This window comes from Hypomesus transpacificus, chromosome 7 (genome assembly GCF_021917145.1).
Source record: "Hypomesus transpacificus isolate Combined female chromosome 7, fHypTra1, whole genome shotgun sequence".
NCBI lineage: Eukaryota > Metazoa > Chordata > Actinopteri > Osmeriformes > Osmeridae > Hypomesus > Hypomesus transpacificus.
Window position 1 is genome coordinate 7,401,736 of NC_061066.1, and position 25,039 is coordinate 7,426,774.

The following is a 25,039-nucleotide window of genomic DNA, read 5'->3' on the forward strand; positions in this document are numbered from 1 at the left end:
GAGCAGCTGCAATGTTTACTATGGAGTTTGAAGAGATGCAGGGGTTTACTGGGGGTTGCAGAGGTAAGTTGGGATATATTGGGGTATGTTGGGGTATGCAGGTTGAATGGTCAAGGACAAAGACATGAGATGAGGGGAACCACCCCACCTTCCCCAGACTTCCTATAGTCAAGGCAGTTTGGAGGGAGAGAGAGAGAGACGAGAGAGAAGAGAAGAGAGAGAGGAGAGAGAGAGAGAAGAGAGAGAGAAGAGAGACAGAGGAGAGAGGAGAGAGAGAGGGGGGAGAGAGAGAGCAGAGAGAGCAGAGAGAGAGAGAGAGAGAGAGAGAGAGAGAGAGAGAGAGAGCAGAGAGAGAGGTGAGACAGAGGAGAGAGGAGAGAGAGAGGGGGGAGAGAGAGAGCAGAGAGAGAAGAGTAACAGAGATAAGACAGACGTGCAGGATAACTGTGCATGCTCTGGAGAATACAATCATGCAAAAGTACACATACTAGAGACCGGTACGGTACGGCCACTGGGGCTGCACTGCTGCTACCTGACTGACACCTGGGGCTAAGAAGACACGTCGAGAGAGAGAGACAGAGAGAGACAGAGAGAGAGAGAGAGAGAGAGAGAGAGCAGAGAGAGAGGTGAGACAGAGGAGAGAGGAGAGAGAGAGGGGGGAGAGAGAGAGCAGAGAGAGAAGAGTAACAGAGATAAGACAGACGTGCAGGATAACTGTGCATGCTCTGGAGGCTACAATCATGCAAAAGTACACATACTAGAGACCGGTACGGTACGGCCACTGGGGCTGCACTGCTGCTACCTGACTGACACCTGGGGCTAAGAAGACACGTTGAGAGAGAGAGACAGAGAGAGAGAGAGAGAGAGAGAGAGAGAGAGAGAGAGAGAGAGAGAGAGAGAGAGAGAGAGAGAGAGAGAGAGAGATGACCGATATACTAAAGTTCATACTCAAAGTACGTTTATAAAAGTATCCAACAGTAAAAATCATTGTTAACATGTACTGTAAACATTGAGTGAGATTTGGATAGAAGAGAGAGAGAAACCTATGTCTATTTATGTACAATAGTCAAGGGATTTCTCATCCAGGAGTTAAACCTTTCTCACTACACTCTCCTTCCTTCCTTCCTTCCTCCTCTTTGTTCTCATTCATTCCTTTCTTGACTCACTCCCTCCATTCTTCCAGGTGAGGGGCGAGGCCCCTACAGATCTAGTCTGCATTCCCAGGTGTGTATTCGAAAGAGTCTCTCGCGTGTTCCCAGACAGAATCCCAAATATCTGAGGAACGCTTAAAAGTGGAAGTAAACATGCCCTCTTTGACCCATTATGGAGGCTTTAGCCAATCAGTCAGCCAGTCTCCCTTAGTGCAACCAGAGATAGAGAAAGATACAGAGTCCCTAAAAGCCCTCCCCCAAGCCACTGGCACCATCAGGACTGAGAGAGCACGGGCCGAGAAAGATGGAAGTATGTGTGGAGGTCGTCGGTGGTAGCGTGCTGCCTGCCTGCCCCTCCTCAGATCTGGGTCTGGATGGGCTGTCCAGGGGGGGTGTACGGAGGGGGCGCGGGCAAGGGCTTGATGCCCCTGGTCCTCATGTAGGACAGGAACTGGTCGGGGATCTCTGCCAGGACATCTTTAGCCAGCCGTGCCATGCTCAGGATGTGGTTCCCTGTCCTGTCAATGTAGTCTCTGAAGGGGACAAACTGGGGAGAGAGAGAGAAGTCAAGAGAGAGAGACCACCAGAGGACAAGGCGTAGGAAAAGCGAGAGAGAGGAAGAGACATAAAAGAGAGACCATTTCAGTTTCCTTAGGCATGGGAAATTGACAGTAAGGAACATAATGATGGAAAACCATAGTTTGACATCAAACACAGGCAGGATCAAACCAGGGGTGTGTGTGTATGTGTGAGTGTGCGTGTGTGTATGTGGGAAGTCATGCTGCTATGTGGCTGCACGGCCACCCAGTCCCTCCAGCACTAATGATGCAGAAGACACAGCAGTGTCTTTCATGCCTTATATTACCGTCTCTGTGTCTGTTCTCCATACAGTGTGTGTGTGCGTGTGGATGGGTGTGTCGGTGTGTGTGTGTGCGTGTGGGTGGGTGTGCGACTGTTTGTGTCTGCTTATGAGGGCAGGGTGCCAGTGAGTGGGTCAGACCAGAACAGACCAGAGCAGACGATCACCTAGCTCCCAGTCCTGATGTTTAGAGGCTGTTAACAAGAACATTAATGAGCAGAGGGAGGATAAACACTCATTCCTCCATCACCCACGCAGACCGAGGGAGGGACAGGCGGCAGAGAGAGAGAGACAGGGAGAAAGACACCTAGAGAGACAGGGAGAGAGACACCTAGAGAGACAGGGAGAGAGACAGGGAGGGAGAGAGACAGGGAGAGAGACAGGGAGGGAGAGAGAGAGACAGGGAGAGAGACAGGGAGGGAGGGAGACGGAGAGAGAGAGACAGGGAGAGAGAGAGAAAGGGAGAGAGAGACAGGGAGAGAGACAGGGAGGGAGAGAGAGAAACAGGGAGAGAGACAGGGAGGGAGGGAGACGGAGAGAGAGAGACAGGGAGAGAGAGAGAAAGGGAGAGAGAGACAGGGAGAGAGACAGGGAGAGAGAGAGAAAGGGAGAGAGAGACAGGGAGAGAGACAGAGAGAGAGAGAGACAGGGAGAGAGAGAGAGAGAAAGACAGGGAGTGACAGAGAGAGAGAGAGAGAGAGAGACAGAGCGAGCAAGCGAGAGAGAGAGAGAGAGAGACAGAGAGAGAGAGAGAGAGAGAGAGAGAGAGAGAGAGAGAGAAAGAGAAAGAGAGAGAGAATGGAAGTGCATACCTGAACAATGTCCCTCTCTGCATATCTTCCTCGTGATGAGATTCGGACCTCATCTCCATCCAACTCCACCATGGCTGAGGAGAGAAGACTAGTCAACATTCACACACTGTAAACACTGTGAACACTGTGAACACAGGACCACACCATAAACACTGTAAACACTGTGAACACAGGACCACACCATAAACACTGTGAACACTGTAAACACTGTGAACACAGGACCACACCATAAACACTGTGATGCTCGCATTTCACTCACGTACCAACACAGAGGAACTAGGACTGCTTTTTGCTTTTCAGACAGTTAGATAAGAGTGTGATGGATGGATAGGATAAGAGAGGGAGAGACACAGAGTCACACTTACCATCAAACTCTGCAGGCCCCACACCTACGATGATGATGGACATGGGAAGACATGAGGCCTGGAGAGACGAGGAGACAAGAGACAGAAGAACATCACCTCTTCTCACCATTCATTACTATCATTCTATGCAATTGGTTTATTTACATGGATTTTTCCATCACTCTGAGAGTTGTGGTTGTTTTTGAATGCATGTAAGACATTGCTTGTGTGTGTGTGTACTTTGTGCGACAGCATTAATATTCATTCATATTGTGTGTGTGTGTTTGTGTGTGAGAGAGAGATGCAGTTTGTTCCTGAGGGCTGAGTGGGCAGGAACACCCTGAATACTGACCATGAGAGAATCACAAGGCTGGCTTCCACTCACACTCCCAAGACAGTTTACAAATGACATCTGTGTGTGTGTGTCTGTCTGGTCAGTGTAAGACTATTTATGATGGTCTGTGTGTGTGTACATGTTTGTGTGTGTGTTGGTATTTGTGTGTGTATATATATATATATAAAAGTGTGTGTGTGTGACAGAGAGTGTGTGTATGTGCGTGTGTGTGCGTGTGTGTATGTGTGTGTGAGAGCGTGCGCCGCCCCTCCTGCCTCACTGTGGGAAGTGTGTGGGTGACGGATGTGCTTGCTGGAGGGCTGCAGGGTGATTGATGATCTTATCATAACATCTTGTTTACTTATTCCCAGTGAACCATTTTCCGGGTCACCCCCCCCCCCCCTTTCCCCCCCAAACTGAGGCTGCTACTTGCTGTTCACTTAGACTGGGTCTCTCTCCTCACAACCAGCCCTGAGGCCTGGTCTGAGCTGCATGGAGCCAGGGTGGAGTTCTGCTGTGGGGCTGGATCTAGGTTAGCCTGGCTGCCAGCCTAACTTAGCCCAGCCCACAAACAAATTGGATCGGAAAGTTGGGTCTGGAGTAGACCTAGGTAGGAGTGAGGGAGTTGTTTTGATAAGGTTAGCGCTGTGGTGGGGGACCGTTTCCAGTCTTACGTTGACGATGGACTCCTTGGTCTGGGCCATGTCTGAGATGACCCCGTCCGTGATGATGAGGAGGATGAAGTACTGGGAGCCGTCTTTCACCGACGCTGCGTACCTGGTGGATACACACACACACACAGAGCTGCGTCACGACACACGTCCACATCCTGCCCGAAGAGTCCTCAACACACAGCGCCCCCTGTGGTCGGCCTGACTGTGTGACACGTGCAGCGTGGGGCTGTGGAATGCGTGCCTTTTCATTAGTCAGCGCTACGATGCGTTGATGAAAACACCAAGGTGGGACAACGTGCCAAGAGACATGGTTGGAGTAGTGCTGTTCGCACCTCTCTGGCCCGACTCTGTTGGGCTGACGAATCCAGAGTTGCATCATACTCCAGTGTTACCTTGTAACATCTGAGCTGAGCAAGACGAGGGGAACAGCTGGAGCCTGGAGAAAGGCCATCCTTTATCAAAGGCCACATTCTGTATGTGGGCGTGTGTGGACGGTGTTTCTGTAGAAAGGAGCTATTCCTGATTCCCATGCTGGGGATAGGGGCTGTGCATGTGCTTTGTCTTTGCTGGGCTTCATGAACAACACACAAACAACACACACAAACAACACACACAAACACGCAGTGAGAAAAGAGCGTGGTGGTGGTGAAGTAAAGCGATCATTTATCAGGGAGCGCTTGTGAGGGTGGGAGGGGCCAGACGTGGAAACGAGGCGGAGAGAAAGAGAGCGAGAGAGAGATAGAAGAAACAGAGCGGTTATTAATAAAACACGGGGGCGAGAGGTGCACCGAAGACAGGAGGGATGAGACGGGGAGAGGAGGGGAGGAGGAGGAGCAGGGCGGGAGGAGGAGAGGAGGAGGAGCAGGGGGGGAGGAGGAGAGGACAGGAGGAGGAGCAGGGAGGGAGGATGAGAGGAGGAGGAGCAGGGGGGAGGAGGAGAGGACAGGAGGAGGAGCAGGGAAGGAGGATGAGAGGAGGAGGAGCAGGGGGGGGGGTGAGAGGAGGAGGAGCAGGGGGGGAGGAGGAGAGGACAGGAGGAGGAGCAGGGAGGGAGGAAGAGAGGAGGAGGAGCAGGGGGGGGGATGAGAGGAGGAGGAGCAGGGGGGGATGAGAGGAGGAGGAGCAGGGAAGGAGGAAGAGAGGAGGAGGAGCAGGGGGGGGATGAGAGGAGGAGGAGCAGGGAAGGAGGAAGAGAGGAGGAGGAGCAGGGGGGGATGAGAGGAGGAGGAGCAGGGAGGGAGGAAGAGAGGAGGAGGAGCAGGGAAGGAGGAAGAGAGGAGGAGGAGCAGGGGGGGGATGAGAGGAGGAGGAGCAGGGAGGGAGGATGAGAGGAGGAGGAACAGAGGGGGAGGATGAGAGGAGGAGGAGCAGAGGAGGAGGATGAGAGGAGGAGGAGCAGAGGAGGAGGATGAGAGGAGGAGGAGCAGGGGAGGAGGAGGAGCAGGGGAGGAGGAGGAGAGGACAGGAGGAGGAGCAGAGGGGGAGGATGAGAGGAGGAGGAGCAGGGAGGGAGGAGGAGAGGACAGGAGGAGGAGCAGGAAGGGAGAATGGCGTGACAGGGGTGTCTGGGAGGTGAGGGATGGGTGAGAAGGAGGGGGTGGCGCGGAGAGGGGGGGGGGTCTGCATGGCACTAATGAGTGGTAGGCAGTGAAAGGCAGTCACATCCAGCCCTGGCCTGGACTCGGCCCCAGCTCTCCGCGTCGTGTCACCCCACACCCCCACATCTTTCTTGAGAAGACCCCCAGTTTAAAGGCCTAGAGGCTTCCTGTGTAATTAGCCAATTACTCCTTTGGAGGATTACAGCGTGTCTGAAGGTGTGCCACGCTCTAATGATGGCCTGTTACAAGAGAGAACATGGCTGTTATGAACATGTGGTTCTTCCTAGTCTGCCAGGATGTTCTTCATTAGCATATCGCCCCTCTGGAAACCTGTGATATCACTCTCTCTGGACTTAAAGTGTGTGTTTTCGGAGAAATTAATGTGCATCAGATGTGTAGAAACACACACACACGCAAGAGAGTGCAGGCACACGCACACACACACGCACACAGATGACAGGCGCTGATGCTTAGCCCCCTGACAACACGTTTGCTTCATTAAGGGAAACTCGTCAAAGTTCGATGAATGTGTGTGAGTATGCGTGTGTGTGAGAGAGACATGTACTGTACTCAAAGTTCTCTCACACTAACAGGAGTGTTTGCAGGTTAATTAAAGCACAGCACTGTAGCTATGAGACTCCTTTTTACAGCCCAGAGGATCTGCTTTAGAATCTGATTAAAGTCAACACAAATCACTGTAAAGTCATTTGCGAGCTGTTCTAATCGAGTTCTGTGCGTGTGCGTGCATACCTCATCTGTTTCCTCCAGAGCCCAACAGGTTCATAACGGCAAACATTTCTCTAAACCAGTTCACCCTCTCTCTCTCTCTCTCTCAAATACAGAAGACAACCAATCAATACCCGTGTCCAAACCACCTTAGCCAGTATTGATTATGGGAGAAATCATGAGATTGGGCCCTCTGGTACTGTCATCGCTGGGCTTGGATAGTCTCAGGGGGAAGGCTATCTAAATCAAATGAAGATCTTAACAGACATATTATTACAAACTGATGTGTATGGGCTTATACAATGTAGGGAAGTTAGGCTTTTCTTAGTGTGTGTGTGTGTCCCAGTTCCCTACCTGGCCACATGGTTGATGACAGGAGAGAAGTTGGTGGGCCCGTACAGCTGGACAGACTTCAGACTCTGGTAGTAGGCCTCCATCACACCATCTATCCCTGCACAGTACGGGTTCTGGGGGTTCCCATTCTACACACACCACAGAGAGGAGGGAGAGAGGCAGGAGGGAGGCAGGAGAGGAGGGAGGCAGGAGGGAGGCAGGAGAGGAGGGAGAGAGGCAGGAGGGAGGCAGGAGAGGAGGGAGGCAGGGAGGAGAGGAGAGGAAGAGGTAAACAGGGTTCAATCGATGCTGTAACTGTGGCTAAGGTTTCTTCTGGTTTCCATCCTCCCCATCTCCTTCCATTCCCCTCTCACCACTCCCTCTCTCATTTCTCTCCCTCCCTCAGCCCCCCACCTTTCTCACTCCTCCCTCCTCTCTCCACCTCTGCATCCTATCCCTCCTATTCGCTCCCTCCTCCTCTTTCTCTCCCCTCGTCCTCCTCCCTCCCTCCTATTCGCTCCCTCCTCCTCTTTCTCTCCCCTCTTCCTCCTCCTCCCTCCCTCCTCACCAGGGCGAACTCGTGGGAGATCCGGCCGTCCGGGGGCAGCTTGGCTCCGAAGCCCAGGGCGGGGAACATCTTGTCACTGTCGTAGTCCTGGATGATCTCCCCCACAGCCTTCAGGGCCATACCGTAGGCGTTCAGCTGGTAGGGGCTCATGTAGTGGAGCGAGGTGGGCTGAGCTGGGTTACCTGCAACACAGAAGTATTATACAGTCCTGTTGAGGGAGGTGTAGAGAGGTAGTGTAGAAGTTGCCCTTTGCTCCAGTGGAGAAATCCAGACAATGGATTTCAACGGGCTCTATAAAATAACATATTTTACGGCTACGGGGACAGGTTGATAGTGCCACAACGTCTTTAACCTTGTGCTTCTGTGGTTACAGGACGGCCCATATAAGAACTGTGTGGGCCTTTCTCCAAACGTCCGAGCACAGACGTACATTCACGACACCCCTGCCTGATAACACAAAGAAGCTTGCAGGACCCGGCAGCACAGCAAGCGAGCTGCTCTGACGACCAGGCCTGCCTCCTGATAGTAGAAACATCCCCGGAGCATGCAGGGCCCAGCCACAGCTGCTGCTACAGCAGGCGGATGTGCTGTCCAATCAGAGCTCATCGTCTCTGTTACAGCGTTAAGAGTGGAAGCCTTAGTGATGATGGAAAGGCCTATTAGGAGAAGGCTTTCCTCCTCATTAGCATACATTTAAATACCACTCTGTGGAGCCTGGGAGACGACGGCCGGTCCCTTACCGTTTGAGGCGGTGAAATCAATCGCCACGGTGAAGTTAATTTGTGTGCTGGAAGACAAAAGTAGAGGGAGAGTCGAGAGGAAAGGAGGGTGAGGAGGGGAGGGGAGGGAGAGGAGGGGAGGAGGGAGAGGGAGAGGAGGGGAGGAGGGAGAGAAAGGAGGGGAGGAGGGAAAGGAGGAGAGGAGGGAAAGAAAGGAGGGGAGGGGAGGAGGGAGAGGAGGGGAGGGAGAGGAGGGGAGGAGGGAGAGGAGCGGAGGAGGGAGAGAGAGGAGGGAGAGGAGAGGAGCGGAGGGACGGAAGAAAAGAGGGAGGAAATTAGTTTATTAATAAACTGGTGCTCGCCCACAGCCTGCCAGCCTGTAATGACCATAACAAACAATCATCATAATGAATAGCAAACACAATCTAGCAGAGATGATCAAAGATACAGTTAGAAATCAAGATGAGAAAGAAGGCACGAGAGAGAGAAAAAGAGCTAAAGGCAAAGAGAGAGAGAGGCATGTGAGAGAGGGGTGAGAAAACGAAAAAAAAGGAAAACCGAGATAGAAGGCTGAACATCAATCCTTCTCTAGGTATAGTCAAAGTAGTGAATTAGAGGAAAATAGGACATTATCCACCACTCCTGTGGCCCCTCTGTGACCTGCAGATCTCTTCAGGGTCCTGCTCTGAGGCCACCAAGACCGTGTCCCCCTGCACAGCCATGGGAAGCCAGCCGACAGAGCTCAGTGCACCAGACCTGAAAAGCCTGTTTACCCAGGGCGATGGTGGGGGCTAGGGGGCCTCTGCCAGAGTCCAGCTCTGAGGCTCCTCAGCCTGGCTATGCTGTGCAGAGCTCTCCCTTTGAGCCGGAGATGAGGTATGGTAAAGGGAGGAAAACAGTCGATCCAAAACGTGCGTACTCCCTCTATGGGGTTCCCTGGTGACTGAATGAAAAGACGCCCTCAGACAGAAGGGTGCAGACATGCCCGAGCAGGAGGTCCTGTGCTTCAACCAGACTCTTTATCACTGGATTCTATTATTCAATCGCAGGAGGACAGTCAATATTTTAGTCCGCTCTGGCGATGAAAGCTTATACAGAAGATGTCGTTTTGTATTCTCAGAGAGGGACTGTGGGACATGTCGACAAGGACAGGAGGAGGGGAAGACGGAGAGAGAGAGAGAGAGAGAGGGAGAGAGAGAGAGAGACAGAGACAGAGACAGAGAGAGAGAGAGAGAGAGAGAGAGAGAGGGGGAGAATGAGGGGAGAGAAAGAAAAAAGAGTGAGAGAGCATGAAAGGAGAGAGGAAAAAAGGAGAGAGAGGGACAGAGGGTCAGAACAGGCGTTTGTGAAGATGCCCAACTCTGTTCCGGCGCTTCTTGCCGACAGAGACAGACTGAGGCCTGACACTCTGAATTATGCATAACCTCCAACACACTCACACACACACAGTGAGAGATTCCATCTGGCTCAGAGCATGCACAGACAACAACAAAAAATGAGATGATATAGCCAGAGAAAGAGAAGCGAGGGATGAGGGAGAAAGAAATGGAGAGAAGAGAATACGAGGGGAACGAAAGATGGCGGGAAGGAGAGAGAGAGATGGATGAAGAGAGATGAATAACAAAAATACAGTATACAGAGGAAGAGAAGGAGAGATGAAGAGAGGATGGATGACAGAGAGAGAGAGAGAGAGAGAGAGAAAAAGAGAGAGAAAAAGAGAGAGAGAAAAAGAGAGAGAGAGAGAGAGAGGGGGGGGGGGGGGGGGGGGGGGGGGGAGGGGATAAAGAGTGGCCATAGGGCAGATGGGAGAATATGACATCACTTCCTGGCCAACATCATTGCACATCAAAAGTCCTCCACCACTGCTCTGTCTACACAGAAACAACAAACTTAAAATGACCAGAAAGTAGCCACATATTCTAGCATCAGACACAATTGACTACACCTTAAGAGCGAAGGTAAAATGGGTATTTTCTCTGTTTTCTGTGTTGAATCCTGTCCTTAGTTAAGTCTGTAATATGGAGGCAGGTTGACAGTCTTATTATCCATTTCAGAATGCAGAGGCTTCAGTCCAAAGGCCAGCTGTAGCCTCTGCACCAATAACAAAGAGAATGATCTATGAGGTAAGAGTGAAACATCAGTGTATTGGCTGACAGCGTTGCCCCCGGTGATGTGTGTTCCTAGACATTAGGCCAGTTTGTTAAAGCTCAGCTTCACTGAAACCTTAAAATACACTCTTTCAACCCAACGTCTGTGTGAGTGAGTCTGTATGTCCCTTTCAATCTGTTTAGTGGAGGAAAAACATGGCTGACTTTCAAATATAGATGGCCTCTGAGTGTTGAATGCTATCTTGTGGTAAAGACTGTTTCTCTCCAGAAGCAGAAAGACCCTTTCCCTGTCACTGAAAAGACATCTTACTAACATGGGAACCTGTTATTTAGCTGTTTTTTTCTTCTTGTTTTCAATAACGAGACAAGAATAACAGTTTGGGAAGAGCATGCCTTCCTTAATAAAACATGTTTGTCTCATTATCTGGCACCGTGATTTGAGCCATTTGAAACCAGCACTGCTGAGGCTAGTGAGTTCAGATCTGATTGGATCATCAGTCTTCCCGTGTCAGCAACACTGAGAGGCCCTGTATAAAATATGTGGCTTGTGTTCATTCATTTACCCTGGGTTGGAGAGAGAGAGACATGGAGAAATAGAGAGAGAGAAAGAGAGAGAGAGAGAGACAGAGAAAGAAAAGAGAGAGAGAGAGAGAGAGAGAGAGAGGGGGAGAGAAAGAGAGGGAGAATGAAAAAGAGAGGAGGACAAAGAGATGAAGGGAGAGATACAGCAGAATAACAACAGGAAACACTTAAAGCTGTGTTGTGTGATGTTACCCTGAGTTGTATAGGGGAACAGCAGAGAGGTAGTGGAGTGGATCAGAACAGGTTGACATCCACCCAGACAGAAGCAGATGGATCGTACACACACATCATACACACCATTTCAGACACACGCACACAATCAATCATACAAAACACACCTGCTCACACACATACACAACCACATACAAACCTGTTCTCACAAATACACACACACACACACACACACTTGTCTCCATGGCAGTGTTCTGGTGTGACCTGGGGCACACACTGAGACACCATTCTCCATCTCTCAGTACAATCAACTCTGGGGCAGAAAGAAACCAATCAGCAATAGGCTGGGAGCCAGCTGATGATCCGTTTGCAGGCAGATGAAAAGCTGCACCAAAATATAAAGAGAGGAATGAAAAGAGAGAAAGAAGACAGGGGGGGGGGGTGATGAACGGATAGACGGGGAGATACCAAGAGAGGTGGGGAGGAGTGTGTGTGTGTGTGACGGAGGGAGGGAGGAGATGTGTTTGTGTACGATCCTCTCCTGCTGCTAGCACCCCAGTGGGTCCAAGTCTACTCTGCTGGGAACCAACGTTACCAAGCACTGCGCTGTCAGGGGGACTGGTGAGGAGGGCGCTCACTGCCATTAAACACCCCAGTAGGTTCATACCTGGAACATGGAATGCCTTTATGAGACAGATGAAGGTTTCTCTAGGGGAACCTTGGGAGACGTGCTGTTCCCTGTTAAAGCATGTGCGGGTACATCCCCCACAGGCACACTTTCATCTGCCAAACACGTATATCATTTAATTATTGACATGATCATGTCAAGTTCTATTACTGGCTGTGTTGAGTCACATGACCGACGCAGGGCTTGGTCAGTGGACGTCTGTCTGCCACTGCCCTGTCTGTGGCCTACTACAGTCACACTGAGAATGGCTGCACACATGGCCAGTCAGGATTGGTCGGAGCCAGTCTTTGGAGGTCGGGGGTGTTGTCATGTGATGTCTGCCCCTTCACAGACAGATGTTGTTGACGAGACAGGGTTGGCGTCTGTCCATCTGCCCACAGGCCTGTTCATCTGCACTATCCATCTACTGTGTCTAGTGTCTAAGTACTGGAGGGGAAGGGAGAGGAGAGGAGAGAGGAGACGAGAGGAGTGAGGGATGTTATGCTGTTAAAATTCAGTCCCATTCCAAAGCACAAATAATCAGTCGTGCTTGTTCCTACCAGTGAGAGCGGGAGAGGGGGGAGAAGGGTAGAGGGGGGAACACAGCAGGACTGGCCTTGTCAACAACCCTGCAGGGCAGACCTGCCTGTATCGCCACGGAAACACACCAGCACACCAGCTCGAGCTCACAAGGCGGCTTCCACTCAGACAGGAAGAAAACACAAAAACACACCGACAAACAAGAGCTGCAAATCCAACGATCAGCAGCCTTTAAGGGGAGGTTAGAAAACAGACGGGGTAGCCGAGCTGTGATAGTTAACAAAATTCTGACAACAGCATTCCACTGCCTCATGAAAACGACCGCTTTGCCGACAACCGCTGGGCGTTCGTGAAGCTTTCTAGAAGCCACCGCGTCAACAAGCCCACCCAGCCACAGCTGTGGAGAGCAGGTGGAGACAGGAGCGCCGTGGTCACCACCAGTCCACCTCAGCGTGCTGCTCCTCCTACTGCACAGCCTCCCGCTCACCCCACTGGCTGCCTGACGCCCTGATAGCAATTAGCTGCATGCAATGAGCCAGGACAATGGCTGCCATTCACACGGAGGGTCCTGAATGGCCCTGCTTGGCTAATGAGAGCCCCGCTCCTTCAGGTGTCCATCACAAACCTGCAGCCTGGCCTAGTGAGATAAGAGAGGAGAAGGTCTCAGTTCATATGCAGGTAAAAAAAAAAAAAGTATGTTTCCGCCACACACAAACACTCGCGGAAAACTCACCATGCAGAACAGTTGGACCATTATAAAACACTAGTGGTCCATTACAGTCCATTTAGGCTTGAGGCAGAGAAACAGAGCTGTCCACTTTGTTTAGCCAAACAAGCCTGCGCCTCCCTCCCCCGCCCCCCCCCCCCCCCCCCCTCCCCCCCAGCCCACCCCAGCCCCCACAAACTGTGGAAGTGCTGTTAAGTTGAGCTGGTTCTGCTTCAATTTACTAGGACACAACTCAAGGGTGTGATTTCCATTAGCAAAGACAGACAACCACACAGTCATGCACGTGCAGTACAGCCAGCTAGTATCCTGCCCCAGCACCTCCAGCTGTAGCCCTCACGGTCTGGGGAGGACACACACAGGCACCCCCCTCCCCTCCGCCCCCACACCCAGGGCCTCCACAGCCAGGGCCTCCACACCCAGGGCCCCAACACCCAGGGCCTCCACACCCAGGGCCTCCACACCCAGGGCCCCCCACACCTAGGGCCTCCACACCCAGGGCCCCCACACCCGGGGCCTCCACACCCAGGGCCTCCACAGCCAGGGCCTCCACACCCAGGGCCCCAACACCCAGGGCCTCCACACCTAGGGCCTCCACACCCAGGGCCCCCACACCTAGGGCCTCCACACCCAGGGCCCCCACACCCGGGGCCTCCACACCCAGGGCCTCCACACCCAGGGCCCCAACACCCAGGGCCTCCACACCTAGGGCCTCCACACCCAGGGCCCCCACACCCGGGGCCTCCACACCCAGGGCCCCCACACCCGGGGCCTCCACACCCAGGGCCTCCACAGCCAAGGCCTCCACACCCAGGGCCCCAACACCCAGGGCCTCCACACCCAGGGCCTCCACACCCAGGGCCTCCACACTGCATCCTTCTACAGGGATCATCCATCCACAGCAGGACCAGCCGGGGCCCCCAGCCTGCTCCAGGGCCGGGCGGGGGCCAGGCGGGGGCCGGGCGGGGCAGTCTGCCTGAGTGTGTCTGTGGTCCTGCCCCTGGTCTCCCTCCCCACTGGGAGTCTAATGAAAGAAGGAACGTGTGGGCGAGCTTTCCAACACGCATGGCCGCATGCTGTCAGTCCTCCCGAGACACACTCAGTCATTCACACACGCACGCACACACACAGACATGCACGCACTGCAAGCGAGGACGGGCTCATACGCACACGCGCACACACTGGCGTGCACGCTCAGACACGCTCAAAAACGCCCACACACGCACACTCTCCACCTGAAATCCAATCAGACCACCTGTCACTCTCTCTCTTTCGCCGTCTTCTTTCTCTTTTTTTCTCCTTTCTTTTGCGTTACCTCAACCTTTCTCTAGGGTTATTCGTTCAGTAAGGTAATTCCTAGTAGTGTTCCTACAGTCAATCAGAAAGAGGCTTCTGATGGTAACCTAAGATGCCGACTGTTAACCTACTGTGCACCTTCAGCTCCCAACATCCCTACTAAACCCACCTGACCGTCACGCACACACCCTAACACCCCCCCCCCCCCCCACACACACACACACACACACACACATGCATGCATGCAGCCTGGTCACCTACCCTCCTTTGATGTAGTCCAGGAAGGTGACTTCAATGTCCACCAGGAAGGACAGCAGGGTTACCTTGGGAGAACACAGGCAGGGTGAAGTGTAAACATAAAGAGTTTCCGTGTAGATCAGTCTAAACCAAACAGGCTTAGTAGTACAGTAAACTGGCAACCCACCTGCCAGCCCAAACACACCTATTGTGTGTGTACACAGACAGATTCCACACAGACACAACAGGGGCGTTTGAGATTACGGTCTAGAATGTTCTTGACTCACAGTTCCCGAGTTGAGGTACTTTTTCTTCTTGCCTTTCTTCTTGGGGTTCACCACCTGCAGGGAGTTCAAGTAGCTGGTCAGCTCCTGGTGTGTGGAGCCAGCCTGTGCTTGCTCAGGGCTACAGCTCAGTACAGACTGGATACACTCAAGGAGGCTGGCTGACCCTCCACACACAATACCACTGCTGCTGGAGGCTCGCTCTGCACATGCTCAGGGATTACAGCAGAGGTCAAGGGTGAGCCTTGTGTATGTGTGTGTGTGAGAGAAGAGAGAGAGAGAGAGAGAGAGAGAGAGAGAGAGAGGAGAGAGAGAAGAGAGAGAGAGAGAGAGAGAGAGAGAGAGAGAGAGAGAGAGAGAGAGAGAGAGAGAGAGAGAGAGAGAGAGAAAAATAGATGAAATGAAAAGCAGTCTCTCTCATTCACTCGCTTGAACGCACACATACGCACACGCACACGCGCACATACACACATCATCATTCTAATATCTCTGGGTGGCCCTGGGCTGTGTTCATCCTGACACCTGACTGTGTAAGTAGTCAGCCTTGACTTTGTAGCCTGGGGGAGGTTCTCATGTGAATATGTCAAGATTTTAATCAGGACTTCCAAATGTAATGAAGCTGTATGGTCAGTGTAGCAGGATGGGGAGAGAGGAGGGGAGAAAGGAGGGGAGAGAGAGGAGGGGAGAGAAGAGGATAGAGAGGAGGGGAGAGAGAAGTGGAGAGAGGAGTGGAGAGAGGAGGGGAGAGAGGAGTGGAGAGAGGAGGAGAGAGAGGAGGGGAAAGAGAGAAGAAAGAGGAGGGGAGAGAGGAGGGGAGACAGAGGAGGGGTGAGAGAGGAGGAGACACTCCCAGGCTGATGACCTGCTTATCTGGCCTCACTGTAGAGTAACCAGAGGCTCAGACATCCTGAAGGTGAAGCTATGATTACTAGTCTTTTGTAAAGTGCAACGCACCAAAACACAAGGGCACTGTGTGTAGATACATGTACACATCAACAAATACAAACACAAACGTACGCAGGTAAAGGAACCCCGATGGGCGCACACACACACACACACAGGTAAAGTGACACTTGGTCTCTTGTGTTCTGTCAGCCTGATGCTCTGGCAGGAGAGGACGTCACATCAAGTCAACTGAGACACAGACGACACGACACGAGAGCCCGATTTACTCGTTTGATCTGTGTGTGTGTGTGTACTATATGTACATGTGTACTATATGCACGTGCGTGTGTTTGTACTATATGTGCGTGTGTGAGAGTGTATGTGCTTGGTATTGTGATGACTGTAAGCAGATGTATTAAGGGTAAACTTACACCCACACTTAGGAGACGTGAGTGCAAACAGCAGGCCTTCCACAATCAGCCATGGAGGACAATACACAGACTGAGAAATGATGATAGATTGTAACAGCCAGAGCCCCTCTATCTATGACAGCACACCATTACCTGTGTGTGTGTGTGTGCCTGCGTGTGTGTGCCTGTGTGTAGTTGTCACTAGACAAACAGCCAGTGAATTTAGAATAACTGTGTGCCATTGTGCTGCTTCCTTTAGAGACCCCTGGGTTCTATTTAATCAGGAAGTGTTTCTGTGGCCCAGTTCTGTGGTGACTCAGTTGGGGATCACTGTTAGCTCATCCACCCTCACATGTAGCCCTGTCTCACTGGGCTGACTGGCTTTGGGAGTCACCAAGACACATACATACACCAGCATATGTATACAGCACTCACCTCATACACGTTAAACTGTGATTGTCCCCGTGAAAGCTCTCTGTAGCTGGTGCTGAACTCTCCTATGAAGTCATGGCTAAAAACAGAAGGCACACGCACACATACACACAGATTTTTCCAGAATGAAGTTTAGATGACACATTATAAAGTAGAAAATGTCTTCATATACTGGTGGCATTTCAAATCTCATTACGTAGACAAACAGAATATATACTGAGGAGCTGGTGGGTGTATCTGGATACATGTGTGTTTGCTGAGATTAGTGACAGACTTAGATAATTAATCAGAGGCCATTATAGGTCTCAACAATAAAAAGGGAGACATTAACAGTGTGTCATTCAAAAGGGCTTTGATTATAATTCTAAGGCACATTTATGTCAGTCATTTCACAATTCTCATTTACAATCATTACAGTCATTTGGGGCTTCTTTGACAGACTCATTTTCACAGCTTTGAAATGCAAGACCAGTGTGTTTCTAACTAAGACCAGTGTGTTTATAACTAAGATAAAGAAGGATCCAAGAGAAGGAGTAGGAGATCGAAAAAAGTGTCTTTTGTCAAAATACTTCTGGGCTGCTGGATTTGATTTAACAAATGGAGCATTCCCAAAGGTGGTGAAAGGGTTTAAACCCTTTAAACCCATCTAAACTACCTCCCACTAGTACTAGACCCTGTGCTGTGAAACAATGACACTCATGATGTCATTTCCTCTTTGGACAGGCACGGTCCGACGAACTCCCACTCCATCAACATCAATCCTCATCCAACTGCCTTACCCTCTAGAAAAACAGATTAGAATCAGTCCCATGTCATCTAGATCATCATATAGATTCCCTACATACTGCAACTCCCCATGAATAAGCAACTAAAGACGATTTCTGTTTAATGTATGTTTCATTCATGCAGATCGATTTTTAAATGTGAACTACCTTCCATCTCTGTCCCAATCGTACACCTCGATCTTGATCGTTCTGTTGAGAGGGACAGGAAGTCGTTAAGACAAGACACTGGCAACGGCAACATCCTGTACAATATTGACGTGAAATTATTACTCAAAATGTGAGAGACTGATCTCCTTCAGTTAAGAAGTAGTAAAACAACTATATTTATGTATATGACATGAAGGGTGTATGTGGCTTCGAAATGAAAAGACATATGTCAACTATAACCATACATAACCATCAACACTTAAGCAGTGGTAATGCGGATAAAAATGCATTTTCCCTCCCCCCCATATCTATTTCTGCAATCTTTTGTGGGCAGAGGGGATGAAAATAAGGGAATAGTCTGTATGAGAAAGATATGTAGTGTTATCACGCTATCTTCCGCCCCCTCAAACAGAGATGATTTTCTCTGAGATGAGTCTGTTCCTTCACACAAGAATGGAGGAAGAGAGAGAGAGAGGAGAGGGAGAAATATAGAGCTAGAGAGAAGGACAGACAGAGAGAAGGAACGAGAGAGAAAAGCTGAGGGGAGAGAGAGGAAAGCCAGATGGAAAGAGGGAGAGTGAGCGGAGATAGAGAGAGAAAAAGAAAGAGCTAGGGACAGAGTAAGGCGACTCTGACATTGTTATTCACCCATAAGCTACAATTCAATCTGCCTCAATTTCAGCTGGGGGCTCTGAAATACAGAGGCTCCACAGGAACGGGAAATCAGAAGTTTAGAAAGCAGGATGAACAGAAGCACTGAACAAGAGCTAGTCATTAGACGTGGAAACACTACATACCTGAGAGCAGAGGAGATGGAGGAAGACAGGAGAGGAAGAGGAGAGGAAAAGGAGAGAGAGGAAGAGAAGAGCAGCGATGAGAGACTACAATTGAAGATCAACATGTGGGGGGTAGGAGGTGAGGAACTACTCTAGAGAGCTAGAGACGGGGGGGGGGGGGGGGGGGCAAGGTAGGTGGTCTTGATGGAGGAGAGGGGGTGATGCTAGGTTGAAAAGGAGGTGAAGAGCTAGTGTAGAGAGCTCGGGTGAAAGGAGGGAAGGCTGGGGGGATCAAAGGAAGGGGAGGACAGCTCATACTAACATACTGAAATGTTTTATCTCCGAGAAACAATTACTAATTTGCTGCTGTTTGAGGCTCTGACAGCAGAGTGATGAGTCGACAGAGCAGACAATACATCTGGTCTGTCTGTGATCCCTAAGGGCTTGTAGGGCTTGTGTGTGTGCATGCATGCGTGTGTGTGTGAGTGAGCACTCATGCGTGCGTAGGTGTGTATGCGTGCCTTCGCATGTGTGTGTGCTTGCCTGAGTGTTTATGCGTGGAGGGAGGGGGAAAGAGAGAGAGAGGGACAGAGGGAGAGAGAGAGAGAGTCGCAGTGCTAACAAGAATCCATCAGCAGAGCTTTCAGTAGGACACCCAGATCTGGTACGGCTGGCTCTCTAAGCTCTGCTCCCTTTGCCTGTCCCTTATCTCCCCCCCACCGGCCCTCACACACACACACCAGCAACGTGTGTGTGTGTGTTAAAGTGCACATGTGTCTTTGTGTGTGGGGGTGTTTTGTGAGTTGTCTGTGTGGTTTTCCCAGTCAGAGATAACACTGCTCTCTAACTAACCCCGTCACAAAGCAGAGGAGCCCAGCTCCAATCAATGCAGCAGGGTCAGCTCAGCCCACCAATCAGAGGCTGGGGGTGGCAGGGCTGGCAGCTCTGACGACTGGAGAGAAGGAAATGCTTCACAGGAAGAGAACACACACACAAACAAACAGACACACACAGGCACACACCATGAGCAGAACCTCACCGGTCATAGTCTCCGTTGCAGAGAGCTCGTACTGGGATCTTAAATGCCTGCCACACAGGGTTCAGAGTGTTCTTCACCACCTCGGTCTTATGGCAGATGGTGAACCTGAGGGAAACACACACACACACACACACACATTAGTTTCAAGGATGAGGATGGAGAACATCCAAGGAGTAAGGTCAGCTGACCTCCTACAGAGAACCCTGACAGAGAACCCTGACAGAGAACCCTGACAGAGAACCCTGACAGAGAACCCCCAGCACTGTGATCTTACTCTGGGTTCCCTGGTTCACCGGTTCACTGATTCACTGGTTCCCTGGTTCACTGGTTCCCTGCCCTGTGCACCAGTTGCCCACATCGCACTACGCTTGTGTGTGGATGTGTGTATGTGTGTGTGATTCATCCATTAAATCTGTGTGTGTGTGAGCTCCTTATCTGACCTGGCAGACACGGCTGAGGAGTAAAGTCCCTGCAGGATACACACACACACACTGACACACACACTCACTGACACACACACTCACTGACACACACTCACATACAAAAGCTAGATGTTTACCTAAAGGAATTCAATACAAACTCATTTCCTCCATACCCACAGGGAGGGGGGGGGGGGGGGGGGTGATGGAGGGATGCGAGTGGAGGAGAGGAAGACAGAACTTGAAAGAGGCGTGGACTCACGTTCCATCTTCGTTGCTGCGGTAGAAGACAAGGAAAGGGTCGGATTTGCCAAAGAAATCCTTCTTGTCCAATTTGTTGCCACAGAACTGCATCATCACTGATTCCTAGTGGATAAACACAGAATAAGAAATTCAGAGTATGTGTGAATGTGTGTATCCTGGGTTGTGGGGGATGTGGGGGGGGGATTGGGGGTGAGTCTTGGGTCATGTGCACAGTTCCAGTAAATAAACAGAAATAGTATGATCCACACTCACCCTGCAGTTGCCTAGCTCTTCAGCCTTGACGATGATGGTCCCACACTTCTTATTGGGTATGCCCCTGCAGAACAATGCACAGAGACACCTTCATCAGCTCCTGCTCTCCCAGGACCCATGCCAGGGTACGGGTCACTCATATGGAATAGTCCCAGACAGACTAACTCTGAGGTAAACCACATCTTTCACATGCTGTACTGGTCATGAATGATTGCTTTAAACTCCGACTTGTGTGTCATGTATTTTGTGAACCCTACAGGACACACACCCATCACCTAATGGAAAGGTCCAGAACCAGAGAGTTCTAGTAATACTTGTGGAGCACAAAGAGTCCTGTGTGTGTGCGTGTGTGATACATCTAGTTCAACACACCACATTTTCTAAGCCCCCAAAAACCATAAATGACCCAATGTATCCAAGTCTCCATCCCGTCGTCTTAATACTTAAAATATGAAGGAACCACTGGAGCCTGGCAGGAATCTACAGACACATAAACGATCTGTGGCTCGCATCAGCCGCTCCTCAGAGCCACGGCCACGCTACTGATGAGTATACCTGTGGAAGGAGAAGAAGTCCCAGCAGCAGAAATTGACTCGGGCGTTTATTTAGGAAGCCTGAAATTGAGGTCGAGGACCCCTGTTTGTGTGAAGGGAGCTCCATCCTTCTCAGCAGTGAGGGACAGGGCCTCTGAAATGGATCCTCACTCTTCCATTGTGTGTCTGCTTTCTATCTGATGAGCGCTTGTCTATTTTTAAGCCAATTTTTTTCCACTGTGAACCACAGTGAAAAGAAAAAGAAAAACTCCCAGTTTCAGACTCCTTTCATACTTTGGGCCGGGTGGGGGTATGAGAAGGTAAGGTCATCACTTCCACGTCCATTACCTCCGAACCCACCATGAAAATAAGCCCATCTCCTGAGGCAGACGCCCATTCTCACTTGGTTATGTTAGGAGAACGCTTCATTGCCAGTCGAGCAGATTGAGGCCTGATTGAGCCTTAAAACCAGAGGTGCTTTATGATGGAGAGAATTACTCTAATTGGGGAAGGAAATAGCCCAGACGTGGATCCAGACAGAGACAGATGGGCTATGTGTGTGTCTCTTGTGGGTGTGCGTCTCTCTCTATGCATGCATGCTTGTGTATGTGTTCTATTCTAATCCTTCCCATGCCAGGAATATTAAAGCCCACAGTCAATTGAAAGGAGGCTTATTTCCTACACTGGAAATTCACACATTCAGCTGAGGGACCTGTCTTCAATAAGAGGATTACACAAACCACCAGTATTTACAGGCTGTTTCACCACAGGATAACAGTGTAGAATGCTGTTAGAAAGACATTAAGGAAAAGTCATGTACTATATGTACTATGACTGTGTGCACACTGTTTCCTTATGTGCACACGTAGTGTGTGTCTGTACAGTACGTGTGTGTGTGTCCATGTGTGTAGCTGTGTGAATGCCTATACAAACCTGTGTGCGTGTCCCAGAGGCCAGGTCTGGGGAGGGTGGCCACAGTAATAGACAGGTATTCCAGCTCCATTGAGCTGAAGGCAGTGCCACTTTAACCTTGAGCCACACAGCCACTCAGTGTAAATGCAGCTATTCCAGCTGAAGCTGATTGCTGCCTAACTGGATCAGCACATTTTCTGCCACTTCCATTTTATGAACCACAGCGCCAATACTTAACCTCCCCCCCTGCTCTCTCTCTCTCTCTCTCTCTCTCTCTCTCTCTCTCTCTATGTCTCTATGTCTCTCTCTATGTCTCTCTCTGTGTCTCTCTCTCTGTATCTCTCTCTCCTCCAATCCAGCATGTCCATTATGTAGTGCTTTTGCAAATCACAAAATACTAACGGAATGGGTCCTTGTGTACGTAGACAACAGAAACACTGTACAGACATATTTAATTAGATAGACTGTGTGTGTGTGTGTGTGTGTGTGTGTGTGTGTGTGTGTGTGTGTGTGGTGTTGCTTGCTTGCTTTTACAGCTGAGAAAGCAAAGTCATTATGACAAGCAAGTCTGCACTTTACGATAAATCTAAATTCTAGCCGTATTCTTTGTCACATTCGCTCCTCAACAACCAAACATATTCCTTGTCATCAAAGTCACTGAAAACTACATAACTAGCTAAGAGTCTCTTCATGTTTCTAACTGTTAAAGTAAACTGCTTGTTTTTTGTTACCTTCCCTGTATCTGACCCGCTTCAAGTTCTTAATTAATAGTTCGCACAATTTGATCAAGATAAGTGGTTCATTCCTGGACCCCAGGAAGAATAGTCTCCACTACGGTGTAGACTAATGGGGATGCTTAGTAAGCATAAACATTCATGTCAGTGTGTCTTTCTTATGACTCTAAACCCACCACACACACACGCTCACTCTGTCTCTCCACCTTTTCTCATCATCTCTCCTCATGGTACCACAAACAGAAGTACAGTGACTAGTTCCCACAACACACATTTTACCGCTCTCTACTCTTATTTATCTCTTAAAAGTAAAGCCTACAAGACACACCTACTCATACACAGATTTAATGGATGCATCACACACACACACACTGACCTGGAAAATAAGAGCCCAGAACCAGGAGCCGGTGTCTCCATGACAACTCTAACGGGTGGGAAAATCTGAGAAGCCCACAGGGGCTAGTGAATATATTGAATATATATCTCTGCTCATTATTTCCAAAAGCATGCTCATGTATTTCAACAAATTGGAGGGAGTGAAAATGTCATTCTGAGAAAGAGAGAGAGAGAGTGTGAGAGAGAGAGAGAGAGAGAGAGAGAGAGACTGTCTGAAGACTGGTCTTATGGGAACTATAAAGTGAAGATGTGAATATCTACCAGTATACACCCCAGCGGCTGTCTGGGCACTGGAACCACTCCACATGGAATAGAAAACAATCAAATTGTTTCCTCAACAGCAATCAAGTCATAGAAATCTGTTGTAACTCACTTTCTGTCTGCTCCCTGGTAGACAGAGAGAACAGGGGTGTCAGTCTCAATATCTCTCTTCCTCCCTCATTTCAGTGTACCGAGAGAGAGAGAGAGAGAGAGAGAGACACAGAGACAGAGAGACAGAGAGACAGAGACAGTGAGTGAGTGAGTGAGAGAGAGAGAGAGAGAGAGAGACCGAAGGGAGAGAGAGAATGAGACAGACAAGGAGTGAGAGAAAGAGAGGAAGACAGAGAGATACAAAGAGAGAAAGATAGACACTTCTGAAAGCTCTAATCAAAACACATGGATTTGCAATCAGCGTCTGGAGAGAGAGCTGGATAATTAACACTGGGCCACCCTGGCGTCAGCCCGGCTGCCTTCACACAAGCCTAGTCACAATGATCTCCACCCAGGAGAGAGGGGACCTGATCCCACCCTCCTGCCTCTCCATGTGATCCTCCAAGCCTGTCATCCAGGAGCTAAGTAAGGGTGTGCTGTTGATGCAAGACAGCCCAATCCAGCTGTTGTTCACTGACTCAGTCTGCAGGACACACGGAATGTCTGCATGGGCTCCAAATCTAGGATCGGCAACACACACACACACACACAAACGCATGCATGCTAATACCCACATGTAAAGGCACACAGAAACACACACAGTTTGTGTGCTCCGTAGCCGTGCTGCTATGCGCCTCTGGTCTCAGCTAAGGTCCAGATGATGATGGCCTTTCAAAAGGAAGTAGAAGCTTTAGGATTAACGGCCTGTCATAAATGGGCTTATTGAATATTCAAGAGCCCATGCATTTTTTTTGGACACATTTGAAATTCATTAACGGGGTGTTGGAGAGAGGAAATGTTAGAGGTAATATATGGAAATCAAATGCAAAACACTCTGACAGAATTTACTTAACTCAAGTGCTATTTTTTTTTGTGCGTAACAAAATGTTAAGTGGGGGCGTATCTAAGTGATGAAGGAGGGAAGGACAGAGAAGAGCTCAAGTATTCACAATTATAAAATACCAACCTACCAGACATACACCGTATAGCACTCAGACAGTACGTCGTACAGAGCGAGTGAAGCATTAGATGAATCACTGCACAAGTCTATTCCTGTTCCTACACAAACCCCCTCTCTCCTGACCTATGTCAATGCTAGCTTCGCTGACATCTTTATCCCACCCCCTTCTTTACTCTGACCAATCAGAATGAGGTATACTGTGATGTCACCATGAAAGACCGCTGGCAATGGGACCCTCATGACTTCACTGTGGAGTGTCTCTCAGTATGTGCCTCCAAGATGATTGGCTGATAGTTAGAGACCAGTGTAAGGTGATGTTATCTGGCCAAAGCAGAGAAATAGTCATACTCACACACACTCACACACATACACACACAGTATATAGTGTGCACACACACACACAGCAAAAATAAACTCACACAAACATACAAAGAACACGCAGACAAATGCACAAACAGCATATAAACAAACGCATGCAGCTCAAACACACACGGCACATAAACACACACACACACACACCTGCAAAGATGTTGACATGACTGGATATGCAGTCAGAAAGGTACGCTTTTCTGTACACGTCAACATGCCTCTGACTGACCACTGACAGCTCTCTAAATAGACCGTCGCTGAGTCCTTCCTGCACACGCACGCATACACACACACACATACGCACACACACACACACACAAACACTCCCTCATGTCAGTCGGAGGGCTGATTGAACAGTGTAATTAGCTGTAATTAGCACTTATTAAGGTTGTTAAAGGTCCCCCCTGTAATGCTGGGGTGCAGGTGTGTGTCTGACGAGAGGAGCAGCTTCCTTCCAGAACCCCCCACCCCCATCTGCATCACCCTCCAACCACACCCCCCAGCCCCAGCCTCAGCCCCAGCCTCAGCCTCAGCCCCAGCCCCAGCCCCAGCCCCAGCCTCACCCCCCAGCCTCAACCCCCAGCCCC

The 25,039-nt window shown here is 50.1% G+C and overlaps 1 protein-coding gene across 1 annotated transcript; it reads right to left on the minus strand.

Annotated features, from left to right (window-relative positions):
- Positions 1-1,135: 1,135 nt before the first annotated feature.
- LOC124469514 (copine-8) lies at positions 1,136-22,857 on the minus strand. The gene is made up of 16 exons (XM_047022861.1): positions 22,692-22,857; positions 20,137-20,200; positions 19,883-19,986; positions 19,202-19,306; positions 17,387-17,428; positions 17,234-17,236; positions 16,458-16,533; positions 14,731-14,784; positions 14,468-14,529; positions 8,140-8,186; positions 7,400-7,581; positions 6,853-6,980; positions 4,175-4,277; positions 3,188-3,245; positions 2,823-2,896; positions 1,136-1,698 (listed from the first exon to the last, which is right to left on the minus strand). The coding sequence occupies exons 1-16, from the start codon at positions 22,730-22,732 to the stop codon at positions 1,510-1,512; spliced, it is 1,332 nt and encodes a 443-aa protein (XP_046878817.1). The 5' UTR covers positions 22,733-22,857; the 3' UTR covers positions 1,136-1,509.
- Between the last annotated feature and the right edge of the window lie 2,182 nt (positions 22,858-25,039).